This window comes from Procambarus clarkii, chromosome 28 (assembly GCF_040958095.1).
Source record: "Procambarus clarkii isolate CNS0578487 chromosome 28, FALCON_Pclarkii_2.0, whole genome shotgun sequence".
NCBI classification, from domain to species: Eukaryota; Metazoa; Arthropoda; class Malacostraca; order Decapoda; family Cambaridae; genus Procambarus; species Procambarus clarkii.
Window position 1 is genome coordinate 861,591 of NC_091177.1, and position 13,060 is coordinate 874,650.

At 38.6% G+C, this 13,060-nt stretch overlaps 2 protein-coding genes across 3 annotated transcripts in view; one reads left to right on the forward strand and one right to left on the reverse strand.

Moving 5' to 3' along the window:
- The window catches only part of LOC138369325 (uncharacterized), a 13,760-nt gene extending 13,417 nt beyond the window's left edge, over positions 1 to 343 (reverse strand). The window contains exon 1 of the mRNA XM_069332554.1: positions 157 to 343. Coding sequence (XP_069188655.1) covers positions 157 to 343 — 187 coding nt within the window. The remainder of the gene's footprint in view (positions 1 to 156) is intronic.
- Positions 344 to 9,419: 9,076 nt separating this feature from the next.
- The window catches only part of LOC138369502 (uncharacterized), a 52,310-nt gene continuing 48,669 nt past the window's right edge, over positions 9,420 to 13,060 (forward strand). For both annotated transcript variants that reach the window (XM_069332771.1, XM_069332772.1), the window contains exon 1: positions 9,420 to 9,679. In XM_069332771.1, the coding sequence (XP_069188872.1) occupies positions 9,470 to 9,679 (210 nt within the window). In that variant the 5' untranslated portion in view covers positions 9,420 to 9,469. The remainder of the gene's footprint in view (positions 9,680 to 13,060) is intronic.

A 13,060-nucleotide genomic window follows, 5' to 3' on the forward strand; every position in this document is an offset into this window, starting at 1 on the left:
TATTTTCAGCCATACTCTGCTGAATTTCTAATTGTTTAGTTTGTTGCTCTGCTAGTTTTAACTGAGCCTCCAACTTAGCCATTTCTAATTTAGTCTCCATCTCCAACTTTAAGATTGCCACCTTGTCACTTGACTTTTCTTCTAACTCTCCCAAACATTCTTCTTCAAGTCTCTCCTCCTCCACCAAGTGTGTGACAATCGTCCTTAACACTTGAGCTTTCAACATCTTACTGGGAATAGCTAGGTTCAATCTATCAGCCAGCAATAATAAACCAGACTTCGTTAAGTCTTTAATTTTACCGAAATTGGACTGATCCACCAGCGCAGCAACTTGATCCTCCATGGTTGGCTCAATAATCACAGCTTACACTTAACAACACAAACTATACTTGGCCCCTGGCACAAGCTGAACACTTACCTCAATCGTGAAGTGTTTAGAACTTTACACAGCAGCTTAGTTTGAACAGTCCATTTCACAGGCTGGTTTAGGTTTCACTAGATAATCACAGAGTACCTAGGAATAAGTAGTACTGTTAATTGAACAACTATTTCAGGGAGTTACAGTATAATCTATTCATCTCCCGGACGGGCCCCCATGTGTCACGACCCTTGAGACTAAATAATGTTCTTCTCCCCACAGTGTAAAGAACAAATAAAAATCTGCCATGCCAATAGGTGTCTAGGGGTATAATTAATCACGGTATAAAAACGGGAGAACAATATATTTTGCTAAGGGTGACAACTTAACAACAATTAAATAAATAGTAGCCAGAAATATTTATCAGCATGTGATACTATAGAATGCAAGTAATTAGTTGAGACCTGAGCACTATCACCAGAATATGGAGTAAGCCATAAATACACTAAAATCGTCTATCCAGAGAAATTATAATTTATATGGGCATAAAATAACAAAAACCAAGAACTTAGCTTAAACACAACTTCACTCGACCGCAGCCGCCACTCTACTGCCCAGGACGTGGTCCGCAGGCCCAACGTCGACTAACCGTCTACCCAAACACCAATTAACGTTCGCATGAACATTGTGAACATTCTATTCACAAAGGTCAGCCCTAACTCCAACATTATTAACTAAGAGTTGTAATTACTGGTCTCACATTCCTTGAAATATTACAGGCTACCAATATGGGAATAAATAAATATAAAACAATAACATAATACGAGGTTCGGGAGAATTGGCAGAATCGTAATAAGATTCGTGACATCCCTCCCGTCCCCTAAGAAAAAATGAAATGAACAGAAGGTTATTTCATTTTTTTTTTTTTTTTGTTTGGCTGCATGAGTATAACAGGTCATATAACATGAGAAATGCTTCAACAAAGTCCAATGAAAGGAAAACTCCCAAATTAACAATATACAAAATTTACAAATATCTTCTGAAGGAAGAACACTACATGTTAAGGCACTGCAACAGGAAATCCTCTGGATAAGGCATCAGCAGTAACATTTTGCCTCCCAGGAATATGACGAATTACAATATTGAATTCTTGCAGCAAACGTGGAAACGTGGCTGGAGCATTCCTTAATCCAAAGGGCATGACATTAAACTCGTAAGCTCCATCAGGAGTGATAAATGCTGTCACTTCCCTTGCAAAATCTGTAAGAGGTATCTGATGATATCCCTTACATAGGTCCAACTTCGTCATTTCTGTTGCTCCACCTCTTTCCGCAGATGGACCCAGACATTCGAAGCTCTCTGCAAGTCTTAACATTTGTTTTTCTTATTCACTTGTAATACTGCGTACGGTTCATTGGTAGTCAATATTTTGTTGCTTTACCTGTTGCTTTTATCACAAAAACCAGTATGAAGTGTCTTGCTGTTCTTCCCATAATTTTCTCTTTCCATGTCACTTGTCCTCAGTTTCTGTTTGTAATGACTGGGGTTCTCACAGAAGACCTGCAGTTGCACCTTGCACTTGTAATAGCCCACATTAAGTTACTTAAAGAGCCAACAACAAGATACCAACACAGCCGTGGCCAAGATAATAACACAAAGTAATGATCTCTTCCACTATGATATTGTAATCTTGCATCAGGAGTCATCTTTCTACCCAAGAGACAATTGCTAGAGGGCTTAGAACAGTTCGGAGTCATACGCCACATTCTTATGGTGTAAGGCAGTGAAGCAGCTCTACCCTTGAGATGGTGGCAAGAATTATTAAGAGAGCTAGGGTGTCGTATGTGTATCATGTGTGAGAGTATCGCAGGGAAAAGGATATGATTAAAAGGGGTGTGTAACTAATTACTAGTTTATTAAAATAACTTGACACTATTACACGTGGTTCCTTTATGTTAATAGAGAATATCACTCCACAAAAGGTAAACAAGCAGACCCAGCAGGACACGCTCCCTCACGGCTCTGGTGCACAATGAGAACGTGGTCTCTACCACTTGCAACAGGCAACAGAATGATTCTAGCTGAATACACTTGTGATAACTCTTGACACTGGCAAACACAAGGGAAATTGGCATACAACCATACAGTATACTTATAATACACTAGTCAGATGACAATGTGAGCACTGCACAGTAATTACATCTCTGAAAGTTGATTACCACCAAAGTACACAACACTGATATATCAATAATCACTGAAAGAGGATACACAATAACAGATGACAGTTATGGGTCACAAGACGAAAATAGTCACATTCTAGTTATACCTGATATGCATTCCATCAACCAGGCTGTTGGATCTGGTCAACCAGGCTGTTGGATGCCGTTGCTCACAGCTTTACATATGAATCACAGCCTGGTTCATCAGGTATTCTCTTAATGTAAATTGAGTCACACTGACTGCCCAATGTGAAATAATTACTTTACTCAAAGAAGCAATGTAGCACTGAACATTATGGTTACAAATGACCTCAAATGTGTGAGTCTAAGATCAGACTCTTAGCACACTGCAGCATCACAACACAAGATATTGGCATGACAAAGCTAACACCTTACCTTGTATTGTGTTACCTAATTGTATTATTATTGTGTTACCTAATAACACAATACAAATAATGTGTATTCAGATAACAGACTCTCATCCGTAGCAGATGCTGGTGAAGTCTCACTTAGCCAGGCGGTCAATTTCTAGGGTAAGAAATCGCAGGGAAATCACAATCACAGGGTAAGAAGAGGAAAGTGAAAACTTTTAACACTTACATAATGGCCAGGCCTCCCCACTCACTCAAGACATTCACACTTCGCTAACGAGACAGGATGATCTGATGACAACGTTGACTCCGGTCGGGAGGGAGCCGGTCGGCCGAGCGGACAGCATGCTGGGCTTGTGATCCTGTGGTCCCGGGTTCGATCCCGGGCGCCGGCGAGAAACAATGGGCAGAGTTTCTTTCACCCTATGCCCCTGTTACTTAGCAGTAAAATAGGTACCTGGGTGTTGGTCAGCTGTCACGGGCTGCTTCCTGGGGGTGGAGGCCTGGTCGAGGACCGGGCCGCGGGGACACTAAAGCCTTGAAATCATCTCAAGATAACCTCAAGAATCATCTCAAGACTCGACTATGGTGATAAGTTCACCTCACAGGTGCTGCTCATAGCTAGAGTGTAAGTGAAAGGAATGTGCATAAACACACTGCACACCCTGGATGCGAAACTTTTGTGTGAGACACAATGGCACAATTACAGTGACGACTGTTACACATGTGAGTGGTGACACAGTGTGTCAGTCACGTCGGTGGATAGCGCTACACAATTAATCAACAGTTCAAGTCCTTATCCCTCTTGTAATTCACACCTGCATGATGATATATATTATACTAGTTACTTGCAGCAAAATTACATGTACTGTATAGAGTTAAACTAGGTACTTTTGCGACTTAGGCTTATTATTCCACTGATTTACGGTGATACAACAATCTGTTACTCCTGTAAACACTTCATCACATGGGATCGGTTACACTTTTATCAGTTATCATCCTCATCTGTACAAAGTTCCTCTATTCTTTCACTATAACAGAGCACATGGCTTGGTGATTCTATAGGATGCAAGTCGAAAACACATGATAAGCGGTAGAGAACTTTCAAATGAAGTCGGCAAGAAGTGTGCTTTTCCAGGTTTGCCTGAACACAGGAAACAGGGGTTAGCTTCTTGTCAGGATGAGCTCCACACCCAGAATGACACCCACAGCACCAGCAACAGGGTAGCTGGCTTATTCCATTGCGCAGCTGACAGAGATGCCTAATCCAATGAGATAGCAGTACACATAACCGGCCAATCCCAAAGTAGCTCTTGAAATGCTTAAGGATAGTGGAACTTCCCCAAATGGGTAGAGGAGTGTATACGTAACTTCATGCTTTGTGGACTTACCTGATCTGACCTCACTAGTCTCGGGGAGTCCCAGGAGAGATGAGTAGCTCACAGTACCATGACCCCTCATGCTTTGCTCCAAAGCTGAATAAGGTGTATTCAGATAGCTGATATTCTGATCACCGTAGCAAATTCCACAATGAATGTACGATGGCCATCATACATGTCGTACATTATACAACATGTAATTATGAAATTATTTTGTGAATAGGAAGGATATTTAAAATACTATGTATAGCAGTGCAATTATAAGTATGTGGCAAGCTACCATATGCATGTCTGATATCCATCTGTACGATGCATTAAAGTATTCACCTGTGCAAGGCTTCTTTCTGCCAAGAGTGTAAGGAATGTGACTTGTCTAATCAAAATCCTCAGCATTGGTAGCAAGTCTTCAGGCTACCACAGGTTGGAGAAAGGTCAGGGAAACATTGTGTTAAATAGGGCCACTAAACACTCATGGGAATTTGTAATTTTCAGACAGCTGAATAAATGAGAATTTGTTAGTTTCTTTGAGAAAAATATGCAAATTCCATTATTAGTGGTGGATAATTTTCATTTAGATTACAGGCGTGTATAATTTTCTTTGTCATTCTAATTTATTCCATAAGAGGCAGGTTTACTTTGATTATATTTTACCTTGATTGTTTTTGCAAAAACAATAAATATTTCCACAAGAGAGGTTGAATCAGTAAAAAAGAATCTGAAACAAATGTGTGTTTATATTATAATTTATGGTCTTATTGCTTATATTTCTATGCATGGCATTATTCACCTCTTTTAATGAATGCTTTGTAATGGCTTTGGGGATGCCTCTTAATATTCCAGTACATCCCATGGTCTACTCAATAATATCTTCTGCATTATTTCATAGAAAGTATATCAAACCTCTATGTCTGTACTATGGTTCTGTGGTGTACATTAATATTATGCTGCTTAACAATCTGGCATATTACTGTTATGTATATGAATTGGTCACAACTAATTATCATCATATTTGACTTGTCTGAAGTTATATTAAAACAACTTAGTGTAACCTGGCTAATACTGTACAAAGCTTGGTCATCTGAATTGATGAATAATGTGAACAAATTCTGTGTGATTCCAAACACTGCCTGAAGCAGATGTGTTCAGATAAGCTGGATAGGCTTATGTTTTCCCCACTGGGGAGAGGGGGAAAGGAGATTGAAATTTAAATAAGTTTATTGAGGTATAAATACACACAAGGAGATGAGGTAGCTCGAACTATTCTCATCCCGTTTAATACAACGTGTTAATATATATATGTCGTACTGAGTAACCAGAACACACTTCTTGGCCTACTATGCAAGGCCCAATTTGCCTAATAGGCTGAATGATTTTCTTTATTTTCAATAAATTGTTTCCTATTGGTTTATTTTAAATATTATTATTATATTATATTAAGAACATAAATTATTGATTTTGTTATGTTAATTTAGGTTTGGTTAAGATAGGTTAGGTTCGGTCATATATCTACGTTAATTTTAACTCAAATTTATAAAAAATTAGCTCATACGTAACCAAACATTCTGAGTGATAAATGTTTACATTTCTTCCGTTACACATGTAGTATGTTACCAGACGTACACCCAAATACTTGTTTGACTAGGTACACAGACCATTTGCAAAAGACACTCAGACAATTCAACAAAGTTTCAATCTTGGTGCAAAATTCTTACATCTCTCCATAATATCATCAATCTTTCCATTGTGACACATCCGAGCTATTTGTTCAGAAACAAGTCCTTATCTCCATGTTACTATATACTGTACATTAATCAACGGGCAATCAAGAACATAATGAGTGAGGGTGTGAGCCCTGAACATACCACATAGTTTACACTTTGCTGCAGTCTCTAACACCTATTCAACATGTCCATTAATATTTGTACCGAAGCCTGAGCCGCATGTGTACAGAGTCATTCCAAGCATTTCTCCTTCTACCATAAGTGAAATGGGTGTTTTGACACACATGTAGTGTTGCATGGTTTGACTTCCCTCATACATTATACCTCTCCTCACCATTTCTGTTTATGCCTGAATATTTCTCATTTTGGTTTTAATTTGTCTCATTGTTAAAACACATTCAATACCAACTTGTAGTTTTGATGTGGCGGGGAAGTAGGAAGGAAGGCAGAAAAGGAGAGAGTAAATAGTAGTGTATGAAGGGGAAAATTATACTAAAAGCATTGCAATCCATAACACTTTTGCGTTCTTGGCTTGCACTCGCCAGACTACCCCAAGGTGGCCTGGACGTTTCTCGCAAGAGCGTGGCAACACTGAAATGTGTGTACTCTTTTCAGTTTTATCACCTCAGTTTTCGTTGTACGTCGTTCATTTTGGTACCAAAATGTTTGCAATAGAATTCCCTACAGGAGTATATGAATATATGAATATAGAGTATAAGTATATAGTATATGAATATAGCTTTTGGATGGCACCCCGTCCAAAAACCCGGTGTGTCACCCGCACCAAACCCAGAAATGAGCCTAGCATTACCCATAAGTGTGCAAGAGCAATACAATGTGTATACTCTTTTCACTTTTTTCATCTCAATTCTCGTGCTACGTCTTTCATTTTGGTATCAATTTGTTTGCAATAAAATTCCCTACAGGGATATTTGCATACAAGGTCCAAAAGCCCGGTGCGCCCCACCCACAGCAAAGACGAAAGTCGGCCAAGCGTTACTTGTGAGCGAGCACCCATTGGCATACCCGCAACACCTGCTCACAAATGTATTTACTTTTTTAAGGTTTCTCACCTCAGTTTGCAATAAAATGGGAAGATGTTGGCGCACATTTTAAAGAGAGTCCTATAAAGATCGGATAAAAACTTGAATTTTAACACATTTTAATTTTGGGTGTCACCTACGTCCCCAAGGAACATCCGCAGTTATTTGTGGACGTCATCTCCGTCCCTAGGAGCGAAAGTGTTAATAGTGATTTATATCTGTTGTGTGTTAGGTTATTGTTTGACCAGGGAGTGTTGAATAGTTTGATATGTGAACAGTTTCTCTCTGTGGTCGATTGTGGTACAGTATCTCTTCCACTGTGCTATTAATTCCTAGATAACAACATTTGGACTCAATGGAGCTCAGATTGCATGGGGCCTAGCATGTCTGTGTGGTAGTGATCATTGTCATCACTGACTTGCCTCTCAAATATAAGAGACTTGAGTTTGAACCCTGGACAGGGCGAAATACAGTACAGTAATTGGATACTGTTCCAGTAATATACAGTACAGTAATTGGATACTGTTCCATCACTGTTCGCACCCATGTGCAAAGCAGTACTGTAATTGGGGACCTAGATGAAAAGCAATTGGCATATCATTTTCTAGGAAAACATGGTATTGAATAATGTAATTAGCTGCAGTACCAGGCCCAAGCCCTGATTCCTAGTTTGAAATTGTTTTTCTTTAATATACTGTATTGTACTTTAATAAAATTTAAGTTATTACACTATGCTTTAGGGGTAAAGTTAGATAGGTTGGCATCCTTGGAGGAAATTTTTGATTTGTATTGGCTCTATTGAAATTTGGAATAGAGACTATTTTACACATAGATAATTTATGTTAAATGTGGCAATGAACTAAGGCCGTATAACACACATCATGCTTCACCTGTACAACAAGGCAAACAGCCCAGTGTTGGTCACGATGGTACTGAAGAGAAGACATAACAGTCAGGATGGTGCTAAAGGCAGATGTACATTCATATTAATTGTGCTTTGGTACGGTCAGGATAGTACCAAAGACAGATGTATATGAACTATCAAGATACTGCAGGCGATGAGTCACAATAACATGGCTGAAGTATGTTGACCAGACCACACACTAGAAAGTGAAGGGACGACGACATTTCGGTCCGTCCTGGACCATTCTCAAGTCAAGTCTCATTCACAATCGATTTGAGAATGATCCAGGACGGACCGAAAAGTCGTCGTCCCTTCACTTTCTATTGTGGCCTGGTCAACATATCAAGATGCTGTAGTTGATAGCTGGTTGATACCTGGTTGATGGGGTTCTGGGAGTTCTTCTACTCCCCAAGCCTGGCCCGAGGCCAGGCTTGACTTGTGAGAGTTTGGTCCACTAGGCTGTTGCTTGGAGCGGCCCGCAGGCCCACATATCCACCACAGCCCGGTTGGTCCGGCACTCCTTGGAGGAATAAATCTAGTTTCCTCTTGAAGATATAGTACCAAAGACATGCATATACATTACAAGACTATAAAAGGATAAATTCATGAATATACAGTACTGTTCTGTATAAAGTTATACTGTATATATAATTTTTAAATTGTTGAGTATTGTAAATATTAAGATTTATATATTTACAGTACTGTAGAAACAACTACAAATATGAGAATATATAAAAATTATGAATTGTATTATTAAACACAATTTATTGCACAAAACACCAATAGTATTTTATCATTGTATTAAATCTACTATAAAGCCACAAATTCAGCACAATATGAAGTCCAGAATGTTTAGAATATGCAAAGATGCATAAGTATACAGCCGTAAATCAAGCATTGACAGCTGTATACCTATGTTAGTAAAAACATAAGTAAAAATTTTTTTAGTAAAAATCTAAAACATGTTAGTAAATGTCAGTAAAAAACAAAAACAAGAATGTAGTATGAGTAGGAGCCTGGCATACTGCTGAAGAATGTGATAGACCTTAGAGTTACTGTACCATAAATTATTTTAAACCCACGTAACATAAATTCATTTGTATATTTTGAAACATAGTTTAAAAGTGTTTATGCATTAAACTTTTAATCAACATAATGCTGTACCGTGAAAATTACAGGCTGCTTATATTTGTAATTTACTTTCTTTGGATGTGTAAATAATATATAAAATTATTTTGATGCGGAGTGAAATAACAATAGCGTGGTCTAGTGAGTAATGCATGTGTTAGGTGAAGCAGGACTCAAGTTTGATTTCATCAAACTACTCAAAAGATTTTCAAATTTGTTAAATTTTCAGCATTTGCCTTGTGTGCGTGTACTTTATAGTGAATAAACTAACATCTCTTGCATGTAAGAATGCTACTAACCATTGCTAATCCATTTCTCAGGTGTTGTTGGTGGTGGTGGTACTATTATGAGCATCAAGGTGGTATCAGGTTCTGGTCTGTTACAAAGTTCACCCCCAGGTCAACCATCACAGCAGCAGCAGCAACAGCAACAACAGCAACAGCAGCAACAGCAGCAAGGCCAGGGACAAGGGCAATCTCGGCCCCCACGTTCCCGCACCAATGTGGCTCTTCAAGCAATTATGAAGAGAAACTCGGCCATGCAGGAAGCCAAACAGGTAAATGCTTTTGTATAGTAGTTTCATGAGTAGTGATTGTTCCAAGGTATATCCCTTCTTTCCAATGAGTTCTTGAGAAATGTAATTAATATTATGTTAATTTAGATGATACCAAGAAACATAACTGAATACTGAATCAGCATCCATGCTTTCTATATATAACAAGTGTGTAATAATATCTCATGTTTCCCATGGTTCCCTTTTCATGGAAGTCTGAAGCCACCACTATATTATGAGAGGCTAGAACTATAGTAATATATTCATGGTATGCTGAAAACACCACAAGATCACCATGGCAGGCTAAAACTGCCACAATACCGTCATGGTAGTCTAGAACCACCACAGTATTATCATGGTAGGCTAGAACCACCACAATACTGCCATAGCAGTCTAGAACCACCATAACATAATGATAGGATAGAACCACTGCAGTATCATTCGGGTAGCCTAGAACTATCAAAGACTCATCACAGTAGATCAGCATCATCATACTGGCTAAACATCCATGACAATATTTCAGCTGTTTCATAGACTAGGTGTAAAGTACAGTACACTGCATGAATTGCCTCAGACACCAAATAATGTCTTTTATTTCCTTCCAACAGAGTACCTCCAATGAGAACCCCACCTCCCCCCACACTGGCATTTCTTATGGACTGTTGCTCATCCATAACTCATTTTCTCAGATCTCTCTAAATTTTCAGTTTATCCCTTTACTATTTAACACTTTCCCGTCCCCGGCATGCGCGCCGCAGTCTACTGCAATGTGTGCCAGGCATTTCATGTCAGTGCGTGGCCAGATTAAAATATGTGTACTCTTACCAGTTTTCTCACCTCAATTTTCGTATTATGCCATTCATTTTGGTATCAGTGTGTTCGCATTAGAATTACTTACAGGCGTATATGGATAAAGTCCAAAAGCCCGGTGTGCCACCCGCACCAAACCCAAAAATCAGCCGAGCGTTACCTTTTAGCGCACAAGAGCACTAAAATGTGTATACAGTACTCTTTTCAGTTTTCTCATCTCAATTCTCGTGCTATGTTATTCATTTTTATATCAATGTGTTCGCAATAAAATTCTCTATAGGGGTATATGCATATAAGGTCCAAAAGATTGGCACCCCCCAACCCCTCCATCCCCACTCCTGCAGCAAAGCCAAAAGTCAGCCAAGCGTTACTCGTGTGCGAGCACCCATTGACACACTCACAACACTCGCCCACAAATGTGTTTTCTCACATGAATTTTCATGTTACATTGTTCATTTTGGTATCAAATTGTTTGCAATAGAATTCTCTAAAGGGAATACAGGGTACATGCATATAAGGTAACAAAGCCTGGTATGCCACCTGCAGCATGTGCCCAGCTAGATGTGCATGAGTGTTACCTGTGAGCATTACCCATCAATTTTCATGTTACATCGTTCAATTTGGTATCAACTTGTTCACAATATATTTTTCTAAACGTATATATGTATATAAGACAAAAATAAACAGGGGCGCTACCCACAGCAAACTAGAAAGTCCGCCAAGCTTTACATATAAGCAAGCACCTATCCGCACACCAACACTAAATTGTGTACACTCTGTTCAGTTTTCTCACCTCAATTTTCAGGTTACGTCGTTTATTCTGGCATCAAATGGTTCGCAATCTATTGGTGCGCATTTTAAACTAGTCCCATAACAATCAGAAAACACAGATTTTTTAACAAATATTTTATTTTTGGACGTCACGGCCCTCCTTGTCTCACATCTGCAGAGTTAATTGTGGATGTTGCAGATGTCCAGGGAGTGGGGGGGGGGGGGGGGGCAAAAGTGTTAAAAAGAGTTGCAATACTGACAATACATATTTGTAACATTCATATTTCTAAAGTAAATAGAACTGTGCTTTCCAGACCAGCAGAAGAAAACCCAATTGCTTCGAGGGTAAAGGGCAGTAAATGGTTTTTGCTTAAGTTTATTCAAGAACTTAATTTATAATACAGTACAGTAAAAGAAAAAGGGGGTAATGAACAATTATTTTAATCAAATGGCTGAAATATATTTTGTCACTTAAAAATCAACTTAAGTGACTCACTTAATGAGTACTGCTACAGATGCATTGTAATACAAAGGTACTATGGAATATAGGAAGTAACAATGTAAACACTGTAATCAATTATGTGTAAATTGGTGCATACAATTAAAATGCAAGAACACAGCAGCACATACAGGAAGGCTGTAGTAGCTGTAACTGAAAAAGAGACCACTAACAAGCAGTGTATACAACACACACATGGTATGCATAGCACTAACTTTAATGATAATGAGGTTCCTGAGAGATTATGACTATAGTGTACTAGAACAATCAATTACAGGACATTTTGGTTGGTAACAACAGTGATAGGGGTTTTTCTCAGAGCAATGTCCTCGGTTTAATATGCATATACAGTAACAACTTTGTATTATATTTTAAATTCCCCAAAAATAATGAAAATGGCAAGTATTTTAGACTTTTGAGATTTGAAGCCTCGGAATGGGTCTGATATTACTGCAATTGGTTCAGCTTAATAGTTAATGTGTAAATGAGTTACTTAACACTTTCGCGCTTAGGATTATCCATGAGTCGTCACCGTATTTTATGCGTCACCGCATAACAGACGACTCCTGTAGTCCATCGAAAAAATATTTGTATAAAATCCATTTATTATCCGATCAACTTGGGAATAGTATACAAATGTTTGCCATGAAATTTACGTTTTCTCTAATAGCCGAACAGCTTATAAAAGAAAACGGTGTGGCAGTGAATCATCGTGGTAAAACAATTGTATTATTGACACGACGAGTGTAATCGACGTAGTTTTTATATATGTTGCCGGTCGAACGCATCCTTATGTGACCTTTAATACTTATGTTCTTATAGAACATTCTATTGCGAGCACATTGGTACAAAAATGAAATACATACATCGACAAATAATGTCAGGACAGTGAATTGAATATACACTTTTCAAAGCGAGTTTCGCCGATATGCTGCCGCGGGTAACACTTCGGCCACTTCCCACATTGTTTTGGGTGGGCTACGACATTAAATCTATATTTATATGCATATGTCCATGTAGAGAATTTTATTGCGATTCCAATGATACCACAATTAGCGATGTAGGACAACTGTAGGCTTCGCAACCATTAAGAGAGTGGAAACATTTTGTTGCTGTTTGGCGCTCTTGGCGAGTGATCTGAATAGTTTTTTATTTGGTGTTGATAGTCCTTATGCTTGGGCGGCATTTTATAGGTATGCTCTTATAGACAATTTCATTGTGAACACAGTGATACCAAATTTAAATACGTGCGCCTTCAATTATTGTCAGGACAGTAAAAAGAGTGTACACTTTTTCGGTCTTAC